Here is a 19,389-nt window from a genome sequence, read left to right on the forward strand (position 1 = left end):
CACGGAAAATAAATAAATAAGTACATACATACACAAACATACATGGTGGGGCAAAAGTAGGTTTATAGTTGTTCATATGGAAATGATACAATAATTAATACAACCATAAACTTTCCCATACTCAAAACTATAAACCTACTTTTGCCACACCCTGTATATATGGTTTCTGAGCTATTGTTTTTGTGTTCTTTGTTGTCCTGTGGTGATGGGAAAGACATCATATTCCTTTTGGGAGGGGATGAGTAATTTCTGATCAAAGTTCAGGCTCTAATTACATTCCTTTCCCACTTCCCTTTTAGTCTGAAATATGGATACCATGACTCTAACATGATTACATAGCTCCTCTAGCTACAACAGTTCAGGGATGTTCAAATTCAACTATTTAATACCTATTGTTTTGGGGATAAAAAAGGCTTGTGCTGACCCAATGAAGAAAAAGAAAAGAAGAGGTTCATAAAGGTTATTGGAGAATATGTGCTTATGGGAGGTGGACTAAGATGTAACTTAATAATTAAAAACTCAGCTAAGAAGTTAATACATATATTTGTCCTCTTTTTCTCTCCCATGTTGTAGCAGGTTGTAGCTTTCAAAGATAGCAGCCTCAATATATCTCATCCCACATGCTCTTCTTATAACATGATATTGCACTCTTCCCATTGGTGGGGCCTGTGTTCCCTCCCCTTGAACTTCAACCAGAATACAGTGGGAGATGTACAGCTAAGTCCAGGCAACTCCCAGAAATAAGAGACGTATTACTAGTGATTCAAATCTAGTAAGTTTTAAGGTTATTCATTATACAGCAATAGAAAACAGGAACATGGTCCTGACTTTTTTCTTTTAGTTTTCACCCGAGAATATTCTTTTATTTTTTTTTTTTAGAGAGAGTGTAAGGGAGGAAGGAGGGGAAGAGAAACATTGTTGTGAGACAGACACATATATTGGTTGTCTCCTGTTTGTGCCCTGACTAGGTCTGGGTATGGAACCTGCAACCAAGGTACATGCCCTTGACTGGGAATAGAACCCGAGACCCTTCAGTCCATGGGCCGATGCTCTAACCACTGAGAAAAACCGGCCAGAGAGTCCTGACTTTTAATCGTCTTTACATTGTCTTTGGTCTTGGTTCCTTAATTTTTTTTTATTCAAATTTGTAATTTTGTCTGTTCTTATTGCAGGCCATCTCAAATCCTTTGTGGAAGAGGGTTTAAGTACGATATAATTACATTTTAAGAGTGCTCTTCTATCTAACCCAATGATAGAAACTCCCTGGTGTTATTCTATAACCCATGAAAGCAAGCCTTACCACAATTTTTAAAGGATTTTTTTATTTAAAAAAAATTTGCTTTCTGTACATCTCTTCTACATTTTTGCCTTCTACTCCCTCCAGATTCTTTTTCCATTAAACCTTGATAGAAATAATTATGACCTCATCAAATGACTCACTCACCAAATAGTTCCTCAACAGACATTGTGTGCCAGATAGTAGACCAGGTGCCAAATATACAAAGACTCAGTACCCAGCTTACACAGGGGCTCCCAAATTAGTGGTAATTCACAGCTATAAAACACCCACCATACGTAAGGCAATGGGCATGTCTGGAAAAGTCTTTGAATGCCTTCAATGATGGAGAAGTATTTAAAAAAACAACAAAATAATAATAAAGCAAAACTATCAAATGACCTGAAAGGCAATTAAAAAAAAGTAAGTGGAAAAAAGTATACAGCAATTTTATAGTAGGTTCACATAACTATGAGTTCAGTATAAGAAATAGAGCTAATTTATTTATTCACAGAAATAATGTTATGACGTAAACCTTATAAAATAATTTATATTTAATGTAAAAGACTATGAGATATTGCATTATAGGATGTTATAATTTTTAAATACATTATTAGTCACCACTTTTTAAGTTTACCTGTAATTACATTTTTAAAAGTCAGTTTTCCTAAATTTAATCCCAACCCAAGTAGTGTCACTATCTATCCATTCACCCTTGAGGAAAGGTGCGTGAAGGCAGGAACCATATCTACAGTATTTGTTTGCCGGGGTCTATTCAGCACCTGGCATATTGTAAGCCTCATCAAGAATTTGTTGAATTACTACATTGGAAATATGTACTTAGGAGAACAGATTAAAGATAACAGTTTTATTCAACAAACACTTCTAAGTACTTGGCATAAACACAACATTGTCGTGGGTGTTACACAGAACTAAAAGTAGAAGACACTGTCTTATTCAAGGGTAGATGCACATTACTTGCATTTATAAACCTTTCAAATAAAATAAAAACGTTTAAAATTCACATTCGAAATAAGTAATTCTTAAATTATTTGTTACTACTAACGTCTGGCCATGCACCAAGTACAAGAAGAAACCAGCAAAAACATTTATTATTTTTACAAGCTCTTAGGGGCCAGGGAAAAGTTAAAGTATGAATTCATATCCTTTCTGGAATTAACTTTCAACTACAAAAATGAAAATATGTTCACAGTGCACAGAGTCCTATTCTGAGTAGCATATATTCAATGGCATATGGAGGGTGAGAAACTCTTTAGGCTTTCCAATGCAATGGAAATAAACAAGAGACCACATGAAAGTAAAAATCAATTTATGTTTTTTGAGAAAGGAATAGATTTTGTACTCATTGCTTTAGAAATCATGAGTAATTATTTTAAATGAAGTAAATAATATATTGTAAACAATTAAAATAGGATGGCATTTGAAGACCTCATCCAAATCTGAGATTAAATGATTCTATGAACTAAATACAGACAGGCGATGGAACAGAGATGGAGAGTGAAAAGGTGCTCTAATGAAACTCCCTCCCCCAAACAGACTGACATGGAGCTGAAACACAGGGACATTAAGAAGTGTCTGTGTGGGGGGAACACATAGTCAGGTCTTAGCTTCCTTCAATTCTATCCTCAGAATTGTTCCGTAACAATCTAATATTTGTGTCTGAATGTGTGCTGGCCTCTTAGTGTACTTCCTCTGAAGACTTTTTAAATTATGCTGTTTTCCTACCTAGACTGAACTGACTTGAGAATCAATAGTCATATGCCTGCTTTACTTTATGGCTTGAGTTAGATTATAACTGTTTAATAAAGACTTTCCAACTTCATAGCGCTTCTTCTGACTCTTGATCATACATTTCCTGAGGCTGTCTCTTAATACTGATTACCAAATCAATGGTTAAAATTTTTGCCAAACACTGAAGAACTGAAGTTAGTAACTGGTATTTACCGGATACCGATTCCAAACCTGTCTGACTGCTTCCCATGGGTTGGTTGGTTTGCAGTGCGTGGAGAGCTCTTACATATACTTGTGGAAAGCTCTGATTTCCTTTCTTAGATTTATACAGGATTTTGGGAATGCCTAAAAGTGCATTAGCTATTATCATACCAACCATGGTTGCTTCAGATTGCTGGCATTTTTTGACATAGTTGAGAAGATAGTAATGTAACAAGATCTCAAAATTACCACCCACTGGCAAAACACAACCTGCTGATATAGATGAGAAACAGTAGCTCTGGGAAGTACCCATCTCCAATGACTTACATCTCACTGGCAACATACTTCCCTTTCCACCCATTTTTGTGATCGATAAATTTTCATAAGAAGCTTCTATTCTAGGGTTTTCTGCTGTTGACTCAGTAGTAGGATCACCATCAATAAACAAATCATGGTCATCAATTATCCTGGTTTTGTTTGCAGATAAACATCTCACTTCATCTGTCTGGTGTGTATCCGCTGGTGTCACTTTTGGTGTTGAACAAGAAATATATGTTTCTAATTCTACACTTGGAACTACCGAATTTGAATATACTTTTAAATATGTGTGAGTTTTTGCCAGTTCACCTTCGTTCTTTTCAACTGGGTCCTGATGTGGCCTCTGTATTGAGCCATTAACAATATCTGGTAACTGATTACTTTCCCTATTCTTATAAATAAGAGGACTTGATAGATAATTTTGGTCACTGGTTTGTGTCATGTAACTCAGATCAAGGTCTTTAAATAACTGCCGAAGCATTTTAAATGCTCCGTGTAAAGCAGCCTCATGTTGTTCAACAAGACCCTGCACGGGTCCACAAAGAACTATGCAGTGTGGTATAAATGAACATGTGCTAATCAAGCCAAGATGAACATACCTTTTGGATCTAAGGATAAGGGGCTTACAAAATTTCACCAAAGCAGTGCACGAGATTTCGTACTGTGAAGAGGCTTGTGGCAGTACAAAGGGAGAAAGACCAATGATCCTCTGAATAAGAGAAATTTCTTCAGATGATAAACATTCCACCACTGATATGCCATTCAACTCTGCATAATAAATAACTACGTCTGGTTGTTTCACCCTAGATAGGAGCAATTTTACATTTTGATTCTGTAAACTTTTCATTATTGCTTTTGTCCTTTCCATAATCCAAAGTTGAGATGCCTGAAACTGTGCCTCTGAATTTAGAATGAACTCTGATCCAGAAGTTGAAAAGAGAGGCTCAATGGTTTCTGTTACTAACGCTATTCTTATGTCACCCTCTGCTGGACAGTACACAGAAAAGTCTCTGTGAAGCACAAGCCCAGCCAGGATCCTGGAATCTGAAACAGGAAGGCCAGTGACTCCAACGTTCAGCTCTCCAAAACAGTCATCCACTAACTCAAATACTTCTTCAAACCCACTTTCACAAGGCATACACTTGAAAAAGTAGTCACACATCAACTGTGAGATAAAGCTGTGATTATTTCTTCCCACTCTCCCACAAAAGTATGCTTCTAAGAGCAACTCGAAAGAGCTCCTACACAGTGTTCTCTCTTTAGCGGATGAAGAAAAGATGGACAAAAAGTGTCTACTCAAATATTGGTCCACAATGTAGTCTAATATTTGTGTCTGAAATGTTAGAAGAGCTTGGGAAATACATTTCCACCGACAACAAGTTTTCCAATGCCTTCCATGAGTTTGAATATTTTTGGAAATCAAAGAATCTTTTTCTTGGTCTGTGACTGCTTGAAGTCCTCTGAGCAAATGGCAAAGAAAGATAATAAATGTCTTAGCACCATCTCCTGTTTTTCTTAGATGACTGGAAACACATGCCACCATCACCCTGTACAAAAAAAGAAATAAAGCAACTCAGATTTTCAGTGGGCTGCCTCCCTACATCTAGGTCAAGTTGAAACCATGTTTTCACAGCTGTAAGCATAAAATGAGAGTGCTGTCCCTTTGGTGTGTCCTTAGTTTTAGTTTTTCCTTTTCCAAGTTACTGGTTCCAGTCCTAGATTCTAGGGTTGGCTGCGGCGGGGAGGAGTGAGAAACGCTAAGAGTTGGTAAGATTTGGTGTCCAGTATGGTGTTCGCTGGGGCAGCGCTCTCGCCCTGAGCACACACCGGTCTCACCCAAAGTCATTTCCCCGGCAGCACAGCCTCAGGGGCACTGCGTCCCGGGAGATGGCCTGGGTGACCGTCAGGGGACGCTCGGGGCTGGACTGTGGGACGCGGGTACCTGGCCAGGGGATGCTCTAGGTGAAGCGCCGCCAGAAGGCGGCCTCCGTCCCGGCTGAGCAGCACCTCGCCGGTGGGCTTCGTACACAGGACCTGCCGGCCCTCGGGCCCCACGCAGCCGCTCACGATGGTTTCCAGCGCCTGCGCGACCTGCAACGCCGCCTTCACAGACCCTGCCGCAGCCATAGCCCTTCGGGTCGTGGCGGGCTGTTTGCAGAACCGCAGGGCGGCTTGGAGGGGGCGGGGCGCGGTTTGGCAGGAAGCGGAAAGGGCGGGGAGGACGCCGGAAACCGGGGCAGCTCGGCTTCTTGGTTGGGCGAGGAGACTGCTCTTCAGACTGGCTTCGCTGCGGTCCAGTAGCCCGCGAAGATCCGGAAGCGGGGTGACTTCCTGGGTTGCCCCTGCCCGGAACCGCTGGCCCTTCCCCGGGTCGCTGGGTGCATGGGGCCCCCTCCGGTGGTTCCAGCCGCCACCTCCCGCCGTCGGCGAGGTAGTGGAGCCCTTGTGAGGGAGGGAACGGACGCGGCGGGGCCGACCTCGGCTAGTTCAAAGCTCCTGGTCGTTTCGCGGCAAAACCTCTGCCTTGAACCCACACCCATCAGCTGCTCTCCGCATTCACGAAAGCAATTTGGGGTTGCAGGATAGATGGCGGGGGCCTGGGTAGGGTCACAAGCTGCAGGCTTTCTTTCTGCTTTTCGCAGGGTGCTTTGCAGCGTTTCCTGGACTCAGGCATCACTACGGAATGCCAGCCACCGTAATTTTCTTGAACTTTAGCAGAGGTGACGTGAATACTTGGCCACATTGGTTAGTCGTCAATAGTATGCTTTAAAAACACAGTGCTCTAACATTTACTGGATACAATCCAACGGCAGGAAAGAGAAACATAGTGTTAGGCAGAAGGAACATACTCTTTTACATATTAAAACACTCAGATGAAGTGGTCAAGAGCATGGGCTTAAGATTTAGATCTGGGATCATTTATCTGCCAGCAAGTAACTATTTCTGCCTCCAAAATCTCTCAGATTTAAACAAATGGAGATAATAGGTATGTAAATGAAAAAATCTCAAGGTTTTGAGGAGGGTGAGTGTTTACAAAGCGCCTTTTTGCATGGTGCCCAGCACATTCTAAGCACTCAGCAGTCTAATAGCTCACCCACCAAATTACTGTGACATGTCACCTGTATGGACCTACTCTCTCTACAAGAAAGGGGTATTCTGTAAGGTGCAGAAGAATCAATTAGGATAATAGCATAACTCCGGACATCCCAGAGTGTGGCCAATATTAGTAAGAAAAGTATCTTGTATCTTTTCATTGAGGTTGAACAGTGAGGGGCTGTTTTCCTTGCTCCTTATTCCCATGTTCTATAAGCTATAAGCCCTTCCCTCCCTACCCCCAATTAATAAGAAAGAACCAACGGACTATTAGCCAGAAGCCACTGGACCCTGAGGAGAGAGCAAGAAAGGGAGGGCAAGAGGATGCGGAAAACCAAGGGAAGAGTCATTTCTTGGAACTTATCTGATGTCATTATAGACATATAAGTGATTTAAGAGGAAAAAACTTTTTCATGTGGGTTTTGTGTGTATGCTTCTTTAATAGTAAGGTGTTTGTTTTTCTGGTTCTACCCATCACAAAGGGGTTACATTACTCAATAAAGATTGGAGTAGAGGATTATTCCAAACATTTAAAAGTGGTGGAAAAGGAATGGATGCTGCAGTCAGACTTGGATCCAAACTTGTGCTTGTTATTACCCTTATTCTATGAAGCTTTTGGAATCATTTAACTTCTCTGAGCCTCAGATTCTTCCTCTATTAAAATCGGGTTAACTTCCACTTACCTTAAGGTTATTATGAGTATTCAAAGAGAAATGAATATAAAGTACCAAGTAAAGCAAGCATTAGGGATTCTAACTGTTAAATCCCTTCCAAACTCTGCACCATCCTTCACAACTACACCCATCAAATTTTTTTTTAATTAAAAAATTAGGACTAAGTAATTTAATGTGTTATATTCAAAGTCATATGATCACAATTTGCTTTTTAAAAATTTTATTTAGAATGCCTACTTGTAGAAGTTAGCATAATTTTACAGATCATTAGAAAAATTCAATTCTTTGTCTCTGCACACATAATAATAGGTTAGGAATAATAGATTAGAAATGTAATACATTACAAAACAGTAGCCTATGACTATCTGTACATTTACGATGCACCTCAAGGAAAAGAATTTGACAGTGTGCTCTACTTACACTGCAGATAACATACTTTTATTCTATTATACAAACTGACCAGTGGTAGTATGAATTTATAAGTGGCCATCAATCAAAATATTTAACTTAGATGTATATTTAGCATGCTAAAAAGTGAAAAAAATTTTCAACTGACATTCTGTGGCTCATCAGTTCAAATGTTTTGTGGCATTTTTCTTTAAATAAATTATAATATTATAATACTAAAATAATTTTACATGATAAATACAGAAAGACAAAATTTTCTAGAAAGTATATTCACATTCATTTTGTCATGGGGTTCTTGTGGCTCTTCTAATTATGTGAATCATATTAAGGAGATACTGGTCCTATACAATTTTAATAGTCCATCTTCAAATAAAAACTGTAACAAAACAAACTATATTAAGAGTAACAAAAAGTAAATTAAATATACTAAATTCACACGATAGGTAAACAAAATGAAACCAAATTACATAATAGTGGCAGATTATATATTTTTAAAGAATCTCCTTTTCCATGTAATCAGAAGTTGAAATGTAAACTTAGTGATTTGTGTGGGTCACCTCCCACCATCGGTTCAAATTGGAAAATTTGGTATAAGTGCTAATTTTAATATTTTAGTTCTGTACATTTAGCATAATTCAAAATAATTTATAGCATCATATTTGGCTCAACAGTAATGTCATTATCACCTTATGTCAAACAAACCCCCAAAATATATTCACTGCTCACTAGAAATGCTAAACACTGGAAAAATGGAATTTTATACATTTATTTTCTTAAATATTTGACTAAGATAGTCTTCAAAAAGTTAAAACTGCCTTTCACAGAATTTTGTGTATTTATGGCACAAGTTGACACCCAAAACAGTGTGAATTCCATCAGAAAGGCACTGCTTACAATACTCAGAATAATCTCGCAAGTCTACTTCAATGATGTCTGAGAGTGAAGAATATATTTGAAATAGGTAAATAAACAAACCCTTATAAAAGTACAGCATTACCATTGAAATATACTTAGCTATATAAAAGGAAATAAGGTGACAAAGAGAAATGACCCTTTATGACACTTAAGCCTATAAACACTTTGAATCATATTATATAGTTTTGTAACACAAAATGAGTAAAAGTATTTTCTTAAAGGCACAAAAGCGTGATACTACTAAATGAGAGTTGTATTTTACAAGGCCAACTTTTTCAATGGAATGGTGACAAAGTTTACACTTTATAAATGAAACAAAAAGTACTGACATGAAATACAGTAAATATCTATTGCTGAAACTTACTTATTTCACATGCCCTGTTTATTGTCTTTTCCTGGGCCAGTTACCCCTCATTAAATGGTGAATAACTGAAAGCATAATACACTTAACAACCAAAATAGAAATGCACATGTCAATTATTACCTAAATTTTCAAAAATTGTGAAAAAATACAGTTTTTGATCGAATGAAAATAAACAGGACATAAGATCTTAAATCATAGAAATAATTATAAAGTTCTCAGACAACTGAGAACTGTAAATCACAATTTTTATGAATCCATGTGTGAAGGAAGAGCAATTCCAGGTAGAGAACATTCAAAGTCAATAACATATAAGGCTAACTACAAAGTTAATTTTGTGTTTTAAAAGATTCACATACTAAACCTGGTATAAGCATTGATCTAAAACTAAGCCACCAATTCCTGAGTTTTGTGTTCAGTTTGCAGAAAGGAACTCATACAACTAAAAGCATAAGAAGACCTTTGGATTAGATATATGCTTTTAGTGTATAAGGAACAGTCATAAGTAACCCTGCTTTCTCATGAAATAGTTTTTGACTCGTTGGGTAATCGGAACCCATAACATCTGCCCTAAAGGAAAATAAAAAAAGTAAAGAAAATAACTACATTTCCAGTCTTAGAAGATACCTATACAAATAAACACTATTTAGACCAAGTGTAAATAACCCACAAGCGGATAAGACTAAAACCCCAAAAGGGGGTTATCAACAAAAATTTTAAGTTTTCAGGGTTTAATGGTGAAATGACTTTGTGATCAGCCAATTAAGTTATATGTAATATAAATTAATACTAATTTAAACCATAAAAAAGATCAAATTGTACAATATTTACAAAATATATATCAGTGAATAGGCAGTTGAGCATAACATTGGTAACAGAGAGTACAAAAATTGTATTGACAAGAATGAAATACAAGCAAAAAACCCCCACTTGTTCTAGTGTAGTCACATTATACCTATACTTATACTAGATATAGGTACATCTTATTTATGTTTTAATCAATTTAAACAACGTTTTACATGCACATACATTGTTTTGCCAAAAATACACAGGAAATGGCTCTTCATAAAACCTTAGAATATTTAAGATAGCTATAATGGTTGGGAGAGAGGGGGAAGCAGGCTCTTTATAATTTTCAATTTTCATAATTTAGCAACCATTCTTTGATTTTATATTTATCATGGCATTAAACAGCTGATTGTAATTTTACTAGTGTCTAACAGTCTCTTCTTAGTCAAAGGCAAATGTAGCCAGAGCAATTATTCTGCCTTTATTTTCAAAATTGATATTTTTAGGTTTCTAAGGTATGTCTTAGAACATGTTCCTAAGCTTATCTTATATTTATAAAAATTGCTTTTGAGGACTACATTTATGTAAAAAACAAAGTAAAAATATGAATCTGAAAAGTAGGAAAAGTTTGTCTGAAAAGAAATCCTGAAGAATTATGGTTTTGTAACAGAATGAAGTTACTAAGAACCAAGGAGAATAAAAAATTAAACTTCAGAACTTGATGCTCTTCTTAGATGCTCAACTTATTGCACATTTTAAAGAAACCAATTTTATTGTACACATAAATGCCACCACACAAAGCATCTTTCTTTTATTTGGCTTTTGAAGTAAAATGTTGGTTATAATTTCTCCTATTTATTCACTGAGCACACTAGAGTCTAAATGAAAGCTAAAGTAAGTTCTTCATAATGAAAAAAAACAACATGAATTATCAGCATTTTATATGCCTTAAGATTACAATTTTCAACCGGTGTGCTGTGGCAGGCACACTGGTGTGCCACAGATTTTTTTTTTCTGCAAGAATTTTTAAAACATGCAATATCTGACTATTTAGTCAGGGGCACTGACCTCTTTTTCCTTCAAATAAAAAATGACAGCCAATACAACAGCTGTTCAGTGTAAATGAATCAAAATTATATCTACTTTTTGTCAGGTCAGCAAAATATATATTTTTTGGTGTGCTGCAGAATTTTAGTAATTAGTTTATGGGTGCCATAAGATGAAAAAGGCTGAAATTTGCTGCCATATAAATATCTCTAGAATTTGGCCTGCATTATCAGATTGAGTTAAAAAAAAACAAAAATAAGAAAAAAGGACAGCAACCAATTTTGACCACACTTTTATCAGCAAGTGCTTAAGGTAGTATTATACAGATAGAAGAAAGATACAATCAACAGATCCAAGTAGCTGTATACCATTTTTATGTTGATATACACCTGTATACATTTGTACCTTTATCTATAAATATTAAATTCAAGGGTCCAAAAAAAAAAAAATCTTGTGTAAACTTTAAAAAAAGCAAGTTGCCACCTCATGTCTCTCAATATATCAATTTTGACCACTCTTTTTCTTGCTTTATCTAAGAAGACAATTGAGCTGGGTGCTTGGAAAATGATTTATTTATTGGGGAAATTACTTTTTAAACACTAGAGTGTATTGAACTATTATTATAATATGTTTATTATCCCATCATTTTCTATTTTGTAATTCCTTATTGATAAAAGTTTGTGCCTGTTATGAAGAAAAGTTACTACACATATATTTATAATATTGATAACATTTTTGTTATGACCATTAGTGCTATATCTCAGAACATATTATAGAATACAAAGACTACTTACTATCAGGTATACATAAGACACAGTTGTGTATACATGTGGATTTATTATACTCACATGTAGACACATTCTCACAAAAGCTAGAAATGTTCTGGCACGTAACACATAGCTCACTTTAATAACCAAACAGAAAAGCTCGTTTCAGGTTAAGGATAAAAGGTATGAAAGATCAACAACTCTGCATTTATCTCTAAGGTTTTGTTTCGAAATATAGTGATGTATTAATAAAACCGAACCAACTTGAACATTGATCCCAGGCCGAATCTGATCATTCCAGTTCATTGATTCACTGTAAAGAGCTATTTAAACATGAAGTTTATTACAACTTGAAGAAAAATCAGGAGGAAAATGATGAAGTAGTCTTTTTGTTGCAAAAAATAATCCGTGGTAGGTGCGCTTGAAACTAAATGATTTCGAAGAGCCGTAATATTTCTACAAAAATAAGGAACAGTAAATTTTTAAATTATTTGTGAAAAATGTTAGCACAGAACTCATAATTTCATATATGGCCACAGAGCACTTAATTACTGTAACAAAAGTAACTATCTCAATCACTGCTGCCTGAACAAGGAGCTAATTATGCTATGTGGAGCTATTATTAGGTCTTGTCTAAATCTATATTCCACATTGTACCAAATATATACTTAATGCTGTGCATCAAACATAATTATTAGTTTGATGATATAGAAATATATCACCTTCTCTGTTATTACAGTGGCTTTAAAACAAAAATTTTGCTTCTTAGTTGGCTCACTAAAGTTCTTTATCTTTACTTTCGGAAGACAGGTGGAATTGAAGAAAAATCCTAAATTACCCAGGAAAAAATAATGTAACAGATTTCATGACGTTCATAACTTAGAGAATGCTCTATGGACATTTCATATGCAAATAAAAATAAAATGTCAATTTAGTTATGAAGTGAGTTTAAAATATCCTCATGCCACCCTAACTGCTTCTGGCTAAAAAGAGCTGATTAGTGAAGACCTTTTCTTTTTCTGACTTCTTCTATTAAAGTGTCTTACTACTACAGAGAAAGAAAAGGAGGCAAAACAAACAAGTAGACTCAATTTATAAATATAATCAAATTAGAAAATGTGAGCACGTTATGTTAGGGTCAGTGATGCCAAGATGCAGAAGACAGGCTCCCTGCTCTAGAGGAGCTCATGGTCCAACAGGGGTGAACAGACACACACAAAAATACCCGTAGTGTAGTAAGTGCTCAAAAGGAATATGTACAGAGAGCTAAACAAGCTGAGTGGAGGGCTTAATAACTCTACAGGGGAAGGTAAGTGATGAGACATGTTACAAAAAGTTCTATTCTGAAGGATAAACAGGGATTTTTTGATGGGCAGGGTGGGAGGAAGGGCCATCTAAGAAGTGAGTTGAGTGTGGGCAAAGATCCAAAGATGCGAGAGAAGAGTATATTCTATATATTTTATTGATTTTTTTACAGAGAGGAAGAGAGAGGGATAGAGAGTTAGAAACATCGATGAGAGAGATACATCGATCAGCTGCCTCTTGCACACCCCCTACTGGGGATGTGCCCGCAACCAAGGTACATGCCCTTGACCGGAATCGAACCCGGGACCTTTGAGTCCGCAGGCCGACGCTCTATCCACTGAGCCAAACCGGTTTCGGCTTGAGAAGAGTATATTCTGAAGATGTGAGGAGTTTCATAGGACTTAAGCAGGGGATAGGTGTAGGGCAAGCATGTCAAACTCGCGTCCCCCAGGCTGCATGTGGCCCACAAGGAACATTTTTGTGGCCCAGCCAATGTAACGGTATGTAAGAAACGTTTTAATAAAAACTTCGTAACTTAATTTTTACAATATCCTGTTATACATAATTATTAAAAATGAACTACAACGTTCACTAATGACTGATCACTATGATTGCGTTGCAGTCATTTCCCTTACACGCCTTACACGCAGGTGCACCATTTCTCTCCACTAATACTAGCAGCGAATATTTTTGCAGCCGATGGCCACATCATTAGTCTTGGACTGACTTGTTCGGTGTGCGCAACAGGAAATATTTCACTTTTGGAGAACAAGAAAAATAGGTTTATTTGTGTTACGCTTATTAATTTGTGCAGTTATTCAGTGTCTGGTAAGTTAATGCTCAAGAAAAAATATCAATTTTTATTAAAATGTTCTATTATTTTATGCTAACAATTACTCATTTGTTTCAGCCCTTGTATTCAGCATGTCTCTATCAAAATAAACCTACACTTCGATAAAAATTGAAGCTTTTGTTTTTTTGCGGCCCACATAAACTTAAACTTTGTTTATCTGGCCCGTGTTAGCCTTTGAGTTTAACATGCTTGGTGTAGGGGAATGGCAGGAGATGAGGCTGTGGATGAAAATAGCAACTAAATATGAGTTATAAGATCACGATGAAAAGAGAAGATATCTTTGAAAAAATCTTCCAGAACATCTAGTGCTAAGTACTGAATATACAAAAGCAGGTTGGCCAGTATTAAAAAAATTTAACATCTGATACAGCAACGGGAGACAATCGATCTGAACTCATGCTAGCCTTAGCAAGGAGCAATGTAGCGTCCTTTTCCCTCCAAGGAACCTGTATAGGTGTTAATGACCTTTAGTTGCTGGATCTGGGGAGGTGTGCGGGGAAAAGGTCTGGGACTGCCAGGTGGGCACATGAAAGTCTCAGGGTAGTGGCTCTTTACCCACGTGTGAAAGTATTTCAATATTTCAACTGGTGCATTGCAATTAAATATCAGCCATGAACAAAGGAGACTGCAGAAGCCTTTGTTAATGGCCTTTCTCAGAAACCTCCCACTTCCACATCCAGGTCAGCTGCATTCTTAGTATGCTACAGCAATAAGATCAAGAGATTCCAATTTTACCCTCAGAGATGAGAAAAAAGCAATCTCAACATTTCCCCCAATATTTTAGTGCTGAAAGATTTTCATGCATTTCAGTCATCAGGTGACAGAAGCCAAGGCTCTAGTTTAGTTTAGTAATGATATTAAAAATGTAAAGTTGGCATATGATTTCCTATGTAACAGGATTCTTTTTTTTTAAAACTCAAATTTATTATAAGCCACTTGTAAGCATTTCATTTCCCCCCTAATATCTGTATACACAGTAGCTGAACTAGTAATTTCACATTAATGTATAATTTTGTGTTATACAGTATAATTGTTAATTCATAAATATATAATGGGCTTCCACTTCTAAGACCACATAGTACCTTAATACTTATACTTTAAACATTAGTGGCATTCCACAATAACCTTATGAGGGAAGAAATTTATATTGTAACAGGATTCTTAACTACTCCTCTGGACTCAAATGAATAGTCAGCATAAATTACCTTTTAATTTCTTCCTGTGCTTGTTTTATGGATTCAATGGAATTTTGAATGTCTCCCAAGTCTATCCCTTTCTTTCTTCTTGTACTTGGTTTTACTGGTTGAGCTAAAAGAATATTTAGAATAAACATGGTGAAAATAGTGAACATATTTAATTATAAACGATCTATATTTTAGCTTAATGATTTTCATGTAATAAAAATTTTCCCAGGCACCATTTTTATGGTTTAGAGATTAACATTAATAATACAAATACTCTGCATTTTTGAAGTTTTAATCATATCATTCCAAAACTAGAACACTACAGATATATTTAAAGTAACCACAAAATAGTTAAGTTTTGGATGGTATCAGTTTTATTTTTTAACTAATTAAAAATAGACAAAAATAGCTCAATAAATACATATATTAACTTGGGAAGGTATTATGCTCTTCTATCTCTTGCCCATTTGCCTACATCTGAGGAAGTCAGCTTTTTGAGTCCCCTTTTCAATTTTATATTAGTTGTTAATGTTATCTTTATTCCCCTAGTCACCCAAACTTTAAACTTTTTCAATTGGTTTTGATACTTCTATAGACTTTTATTATCAACCAGCAAACTGTACTGGTGTTTTTTGTTTTTTTTTCTAATTCCCCTAATGTATCTATTCCTTCCTTTCCATTTTTGTTCAGATCTTAACCTCTTTCCAGGTTTCAGCTTTCTCATTTGTAAAATAGGTATAATTAACACCCAAATTTCATAGTAGTAAGGTGTGTTTAATATCTAGTTTGGCACACATTAAGTACTCAATAAATGACAGCTGATACATTATAGGTACTAGAGTGGAGGGATAAGAGAAGAGAGTAAATTAAGGAGCCAAAATATCTGCTTATATAACATATATATTGTCTTATGGGATGATATATGTCCTTGGGCAGATTAACCTGTATCTTAGTTTCCTTTTCTCTAAAATGGGAACAACAGTATATCAAACACTCCCTCTAGCACATGGGTACCATGCAACTCCTGCCTTTAAACCTTTATTCAGTCTATTCCTCCTTACTCCAGTAGCTTGTTCCCTACCTGCATTTCTCAAGCTTAGATTTAATTAATTATAAACTCATCAGAGTTCCTCTAAGAACATTTCCCCAAACTGAATTCAGCTACCTTTCAACTCTTAACTATTTTTCTTCTACTACTTTCCTGGCATTTATCATTTATTCACCTCAAGTGTTGCCTCTATAAAAATGAGCTCCCCAGTTTAGTGTGAGCTTGAAGAGTATGCCTTTAAAAAAACCTGTTCTCATAGTGTTTCAGACATTACTTTAATCCTTTCTTGATTATATCTCTGTGTAGTTCCACACAGTTTACACATCTGATTTGAACAAGGCACACTAGTTAATTTAGCCCATAATTTTAGTATAGCTATATTTTTACTTCTATAATTACAACAGTTTATTCAGAGAATGAAAAACTTTTTAAAGCATGGAACTAAGCTCAAAGCTCAAAAATGCTTCCTGAATTGAATCTAGGACGCCATCAACAATTTTTCAGAAGCTTAACCAGGCATAAGAGCAACACTACAGTGTGGTTCTTGATTTGCATGCTTCCCCCTTTTTCCATACCCCATGCCTTTACCTGTGGCCTGGTCTTAAAATTTATCTATAATCTAAAATAGGGATTAAAAAATATTTTTTGGCACACCATTCCTGCCCCCACCAAAACTTTTACATCTTCTTAAATTAATATAAAAATTCTTCATCTTTCAAACACAGATGATATCCTTTAAAAAAATTAGATTCCTATAGTGAATAATCTGCAATAAATATTTTTACCTTCACTTCCAGATGAGTCCTGGATATCAGGTTCTGGAGATGAATAGCCTTTTGCCACTTTCTTCTGTTGTCTGGTTGGCTTATGTTTCATTTTTGGGACACTAACCTGAAAATATAAACATGCTATTATGTGAATTTGCACTGAATTTTAAAGACCAATGCACAACTGTTGAAACTATCTGTTCAATGGCACAATACTTAGACATAAACAAAGGTGATATAGTCTAATTAAAACTTAACAAATAAGATATAATATGCTTATATAATAAAATTACTTTATTTACTTTTTTAATCCTCATGCAAGGATATGTTTATTGATTTTAGAGAGGAAGGGAGGAGAGAGAGAGAAAGAGAGAGAGAGAAAAACATCAATCGGTTGCCTGCTCCCTGTACGCACCCTTACTGGGGATTGAACCCACAACTTTTTGGTGTAGGACAATGGTCCAACTAACTGAGCTACCTGGCCAGGGCTATTTTATTTAATTTTCAAAGGAAATATTAATTTGGCACAAATATAAAAAAACATAAAAGATATACAATTAAGAGTTCCTCTCCCACTCCTGATCCCTATACATTTAGTCTCCTCTCCTCCCCCGCAAATAGATAGTCACTGCTATTTGTACAACCTTCAAGAGACATTTTAATACAAACACAAATATAAATATAGATCCACCACTTTTCTAACTGTACCAGTTAGTACCTCTAGTTGAATGTTAAATAATAGTGTTCTTTTTAATCATACTTATCTTGTTCCCAAAGTTATAAACATTTCCACTTGATGATGATGTGTTTCCAATAAAATTATTTACTTTTAATAGTATCTGATTAATGTAGAAAGTATCTTATAATAAATATCACTTTGCAGAACATGATGTAAATTTACTAAAAACATCTGAGTGCATGCACAAAAGCATATCAAACCATCAACTAGAGCTAAATTTCCCTTAGAAAAATAAACTTTAGACTCTATTATATTAAGAAGCTTGCAAGAGAAGAAACTAGAATCAGAAGAGCAAGGTAATTTATATGCTTACAAAAACAAAATCAGTGGTCATATGCCTTTAACTCTGTTCTTACCTATTTACTGCTCTAAATAGAAACAATTTCCAATAACCTATTCTTTGAAATAACTTTATAAAATGTTATTCATGTGTTAAAAATAAAAAATAAATTTTTATGATTTTATTATAGAAAATAAATAATGTGTATTCAACCTACACTGTGTCCTCCTACTTCAAGTCATGGAGACTTAAAATTTTGTAACATTTAGATTCCAAATCCACATTCTTAAAGTATGTTCAAATTGGAGCTTAATGAAGACTGGTGAAAAGCTATCTACAATAATAAAAGCGTAATATGCTAATTAGACCGGACATTCTTCCAGACGACCTTCTGGACGAAGCTGGGGCTGGAGGGAAGCCTGGGTCCCGGGTGCTAGAGGGAAACCAGTGCCAGCAGCTGGGGGAAGGAAGGCCTACACTTGCAAGAATTTCTTGCATTGGGCCTCTAGTCTATATATATAAAATGCTAATATGCTAAGTGTCCACCTGACTGGTTGCTATGACGTGCACTGACCACAGGGGGCAGACGCTCAATGCAGAAGCTGCTGTGATGCACACTGTCCATTTACAGAGAAACGGCAATGCGGACCTGGTGCCCACAAAGCAACACTGGGCTTCCCCCAAGTGAGACACAGGCCCTGCCACCACCCTGGAGCAACAGCCCACCAAATTGCAGCCGATGCTGCCGAGATCCCATGGTGCAAATGCGGCCCACAGCCTAGCCCAGCCTGGAAATGGTGGCTGTGGGTGCCAGGTAATGACGTACATAACAACACCTGACTTCCTCTCCTAAGGAACAGGCCATTTATCAATAAACGACTCCACAGACCTGGCGCCCACAAAGCAATACTTGGCTTCCCCCAAGTGGGACACAGGTACCACCACCACCTGGGAGAGATACCCCACCAAATCGCAGCTGACGCTGACAAGACCCCATGGTGCAAAATGCAGCCCACAGCCCAGCCCAATCTGGAAACAGTGGCTGTGGGAGCCGGGTAATGACGTCATGTAGCGAAGTCTGGCCTCCCCTCCCTAGCAACTAGCCTCCTTGGAGTTTCTTCAGCCCAGGAACACGATTTGCTTTATAGCCAGGTGGAAACATTTTACACTTTAAGCAAATGTCTGTGAAGCGTTTTTCCATTCCTCATCTCATTTGACCCTCACAGAAGTCCTGGAGTAGGTAGACAGAAGACTCGGTGGAATCCTATTTTCTTTTCATTAGCTGGAAAATGGAGATTTAGAAAGCTTAGAAACTTGACCTGACTGAAGAGAAGAAATGGTGGACCTTGAAAATGACTTCAGGTTTTCTCACTGCACAGAATATAGTCAAACACTGCTGCAGTTAAATATTTTACCCTTTGTTCTCCCTGCATAATTTACAATAACAATCTGCTTCGTGTTGATATTTACTGCTGTGTTGCTGACAATTACCTGAAAGAGAAGTTGGGGTGCTTCACTGGGCTGGAAAAAGTTTAGCTAAATCAGAAAGCAGGTCTAATTAAGCAAGTTTATTCTATGTATACTAGAGACCCGGTGCACGAAATTCGTGCAT

General features: G+C 36.6%; 2 protein-coding genes across 8 annotated transcripts in view; both read right to left on the reverse strand.

Annotated features, from left to right (window-relative positions):
- Nucleotides 1-1,349: 1,349 nt before the first annotated feature.
- BBS10 (Bardet-Biedl syndrome 10) lies at nt 1,350-5,725 on the reverse strand. Its single transcript, XM_079773536.1, has 2 exons — nt 5,490-5,725; nt 1,350-5,094 (listed from the first exon to the last, which is right to left on the reverse strand). The coding sequence occupies exons 1-2, from the start codon at nt 5,672-5,674 to the stop codon at nt 3,117-3,119; spliced, it is 2,163 nt and encodes a 720-aa protein (XP_079629662.1). The 5' UTR covers nt 5,675-5,725; the 3' UTR covers nt 1,350-3,116.
- A 3,087-nt stretch (nt 5,726-8,812) lies between these two features.
- Nucleotides 8,813-19,389, reverse strand: part of OSBPL8 (oxysterol binding protein like 8) — a 190,175-nt gene continuing 179,598 nt past the window's right edge. For all 7 annotated transcript variants that reach the window (XM_079773455.1, XM_079773454.1, XM_079773457.1 and 4 more), the window contains 3 exons: nt 16,777-16,882; nt 14,965-15,067; nt 8,813-12,057 (listed from right to left, as the gene is read on the reverse strand). In XM_079773455.1, coding sequence (XP_079629581.1) covers nt 11,925-12,057; nt 14,965-15,067; nt 16,777-16,882 — 342 coding nt within the window. In that variant the 3' untranslated portion in view covers nt 8,813-11,924. The remainder of the gene's footprint in view (nt 12,058-14,964; nt 15,068-16,776; nt 16,883-19,389) is intronic.

Source organism: Cnephaeus nilssonii, assembly GCF_951640355.1.
Source record: "Cnephaeus nilssonii genome assembly, chromosome: 6".
NCBI lineage: Eukaryota > Metazoa > Chordata > Mammalia > Chiroptera > Vespertilionidae > Cnephaeus > Cnephaeus nilssonii.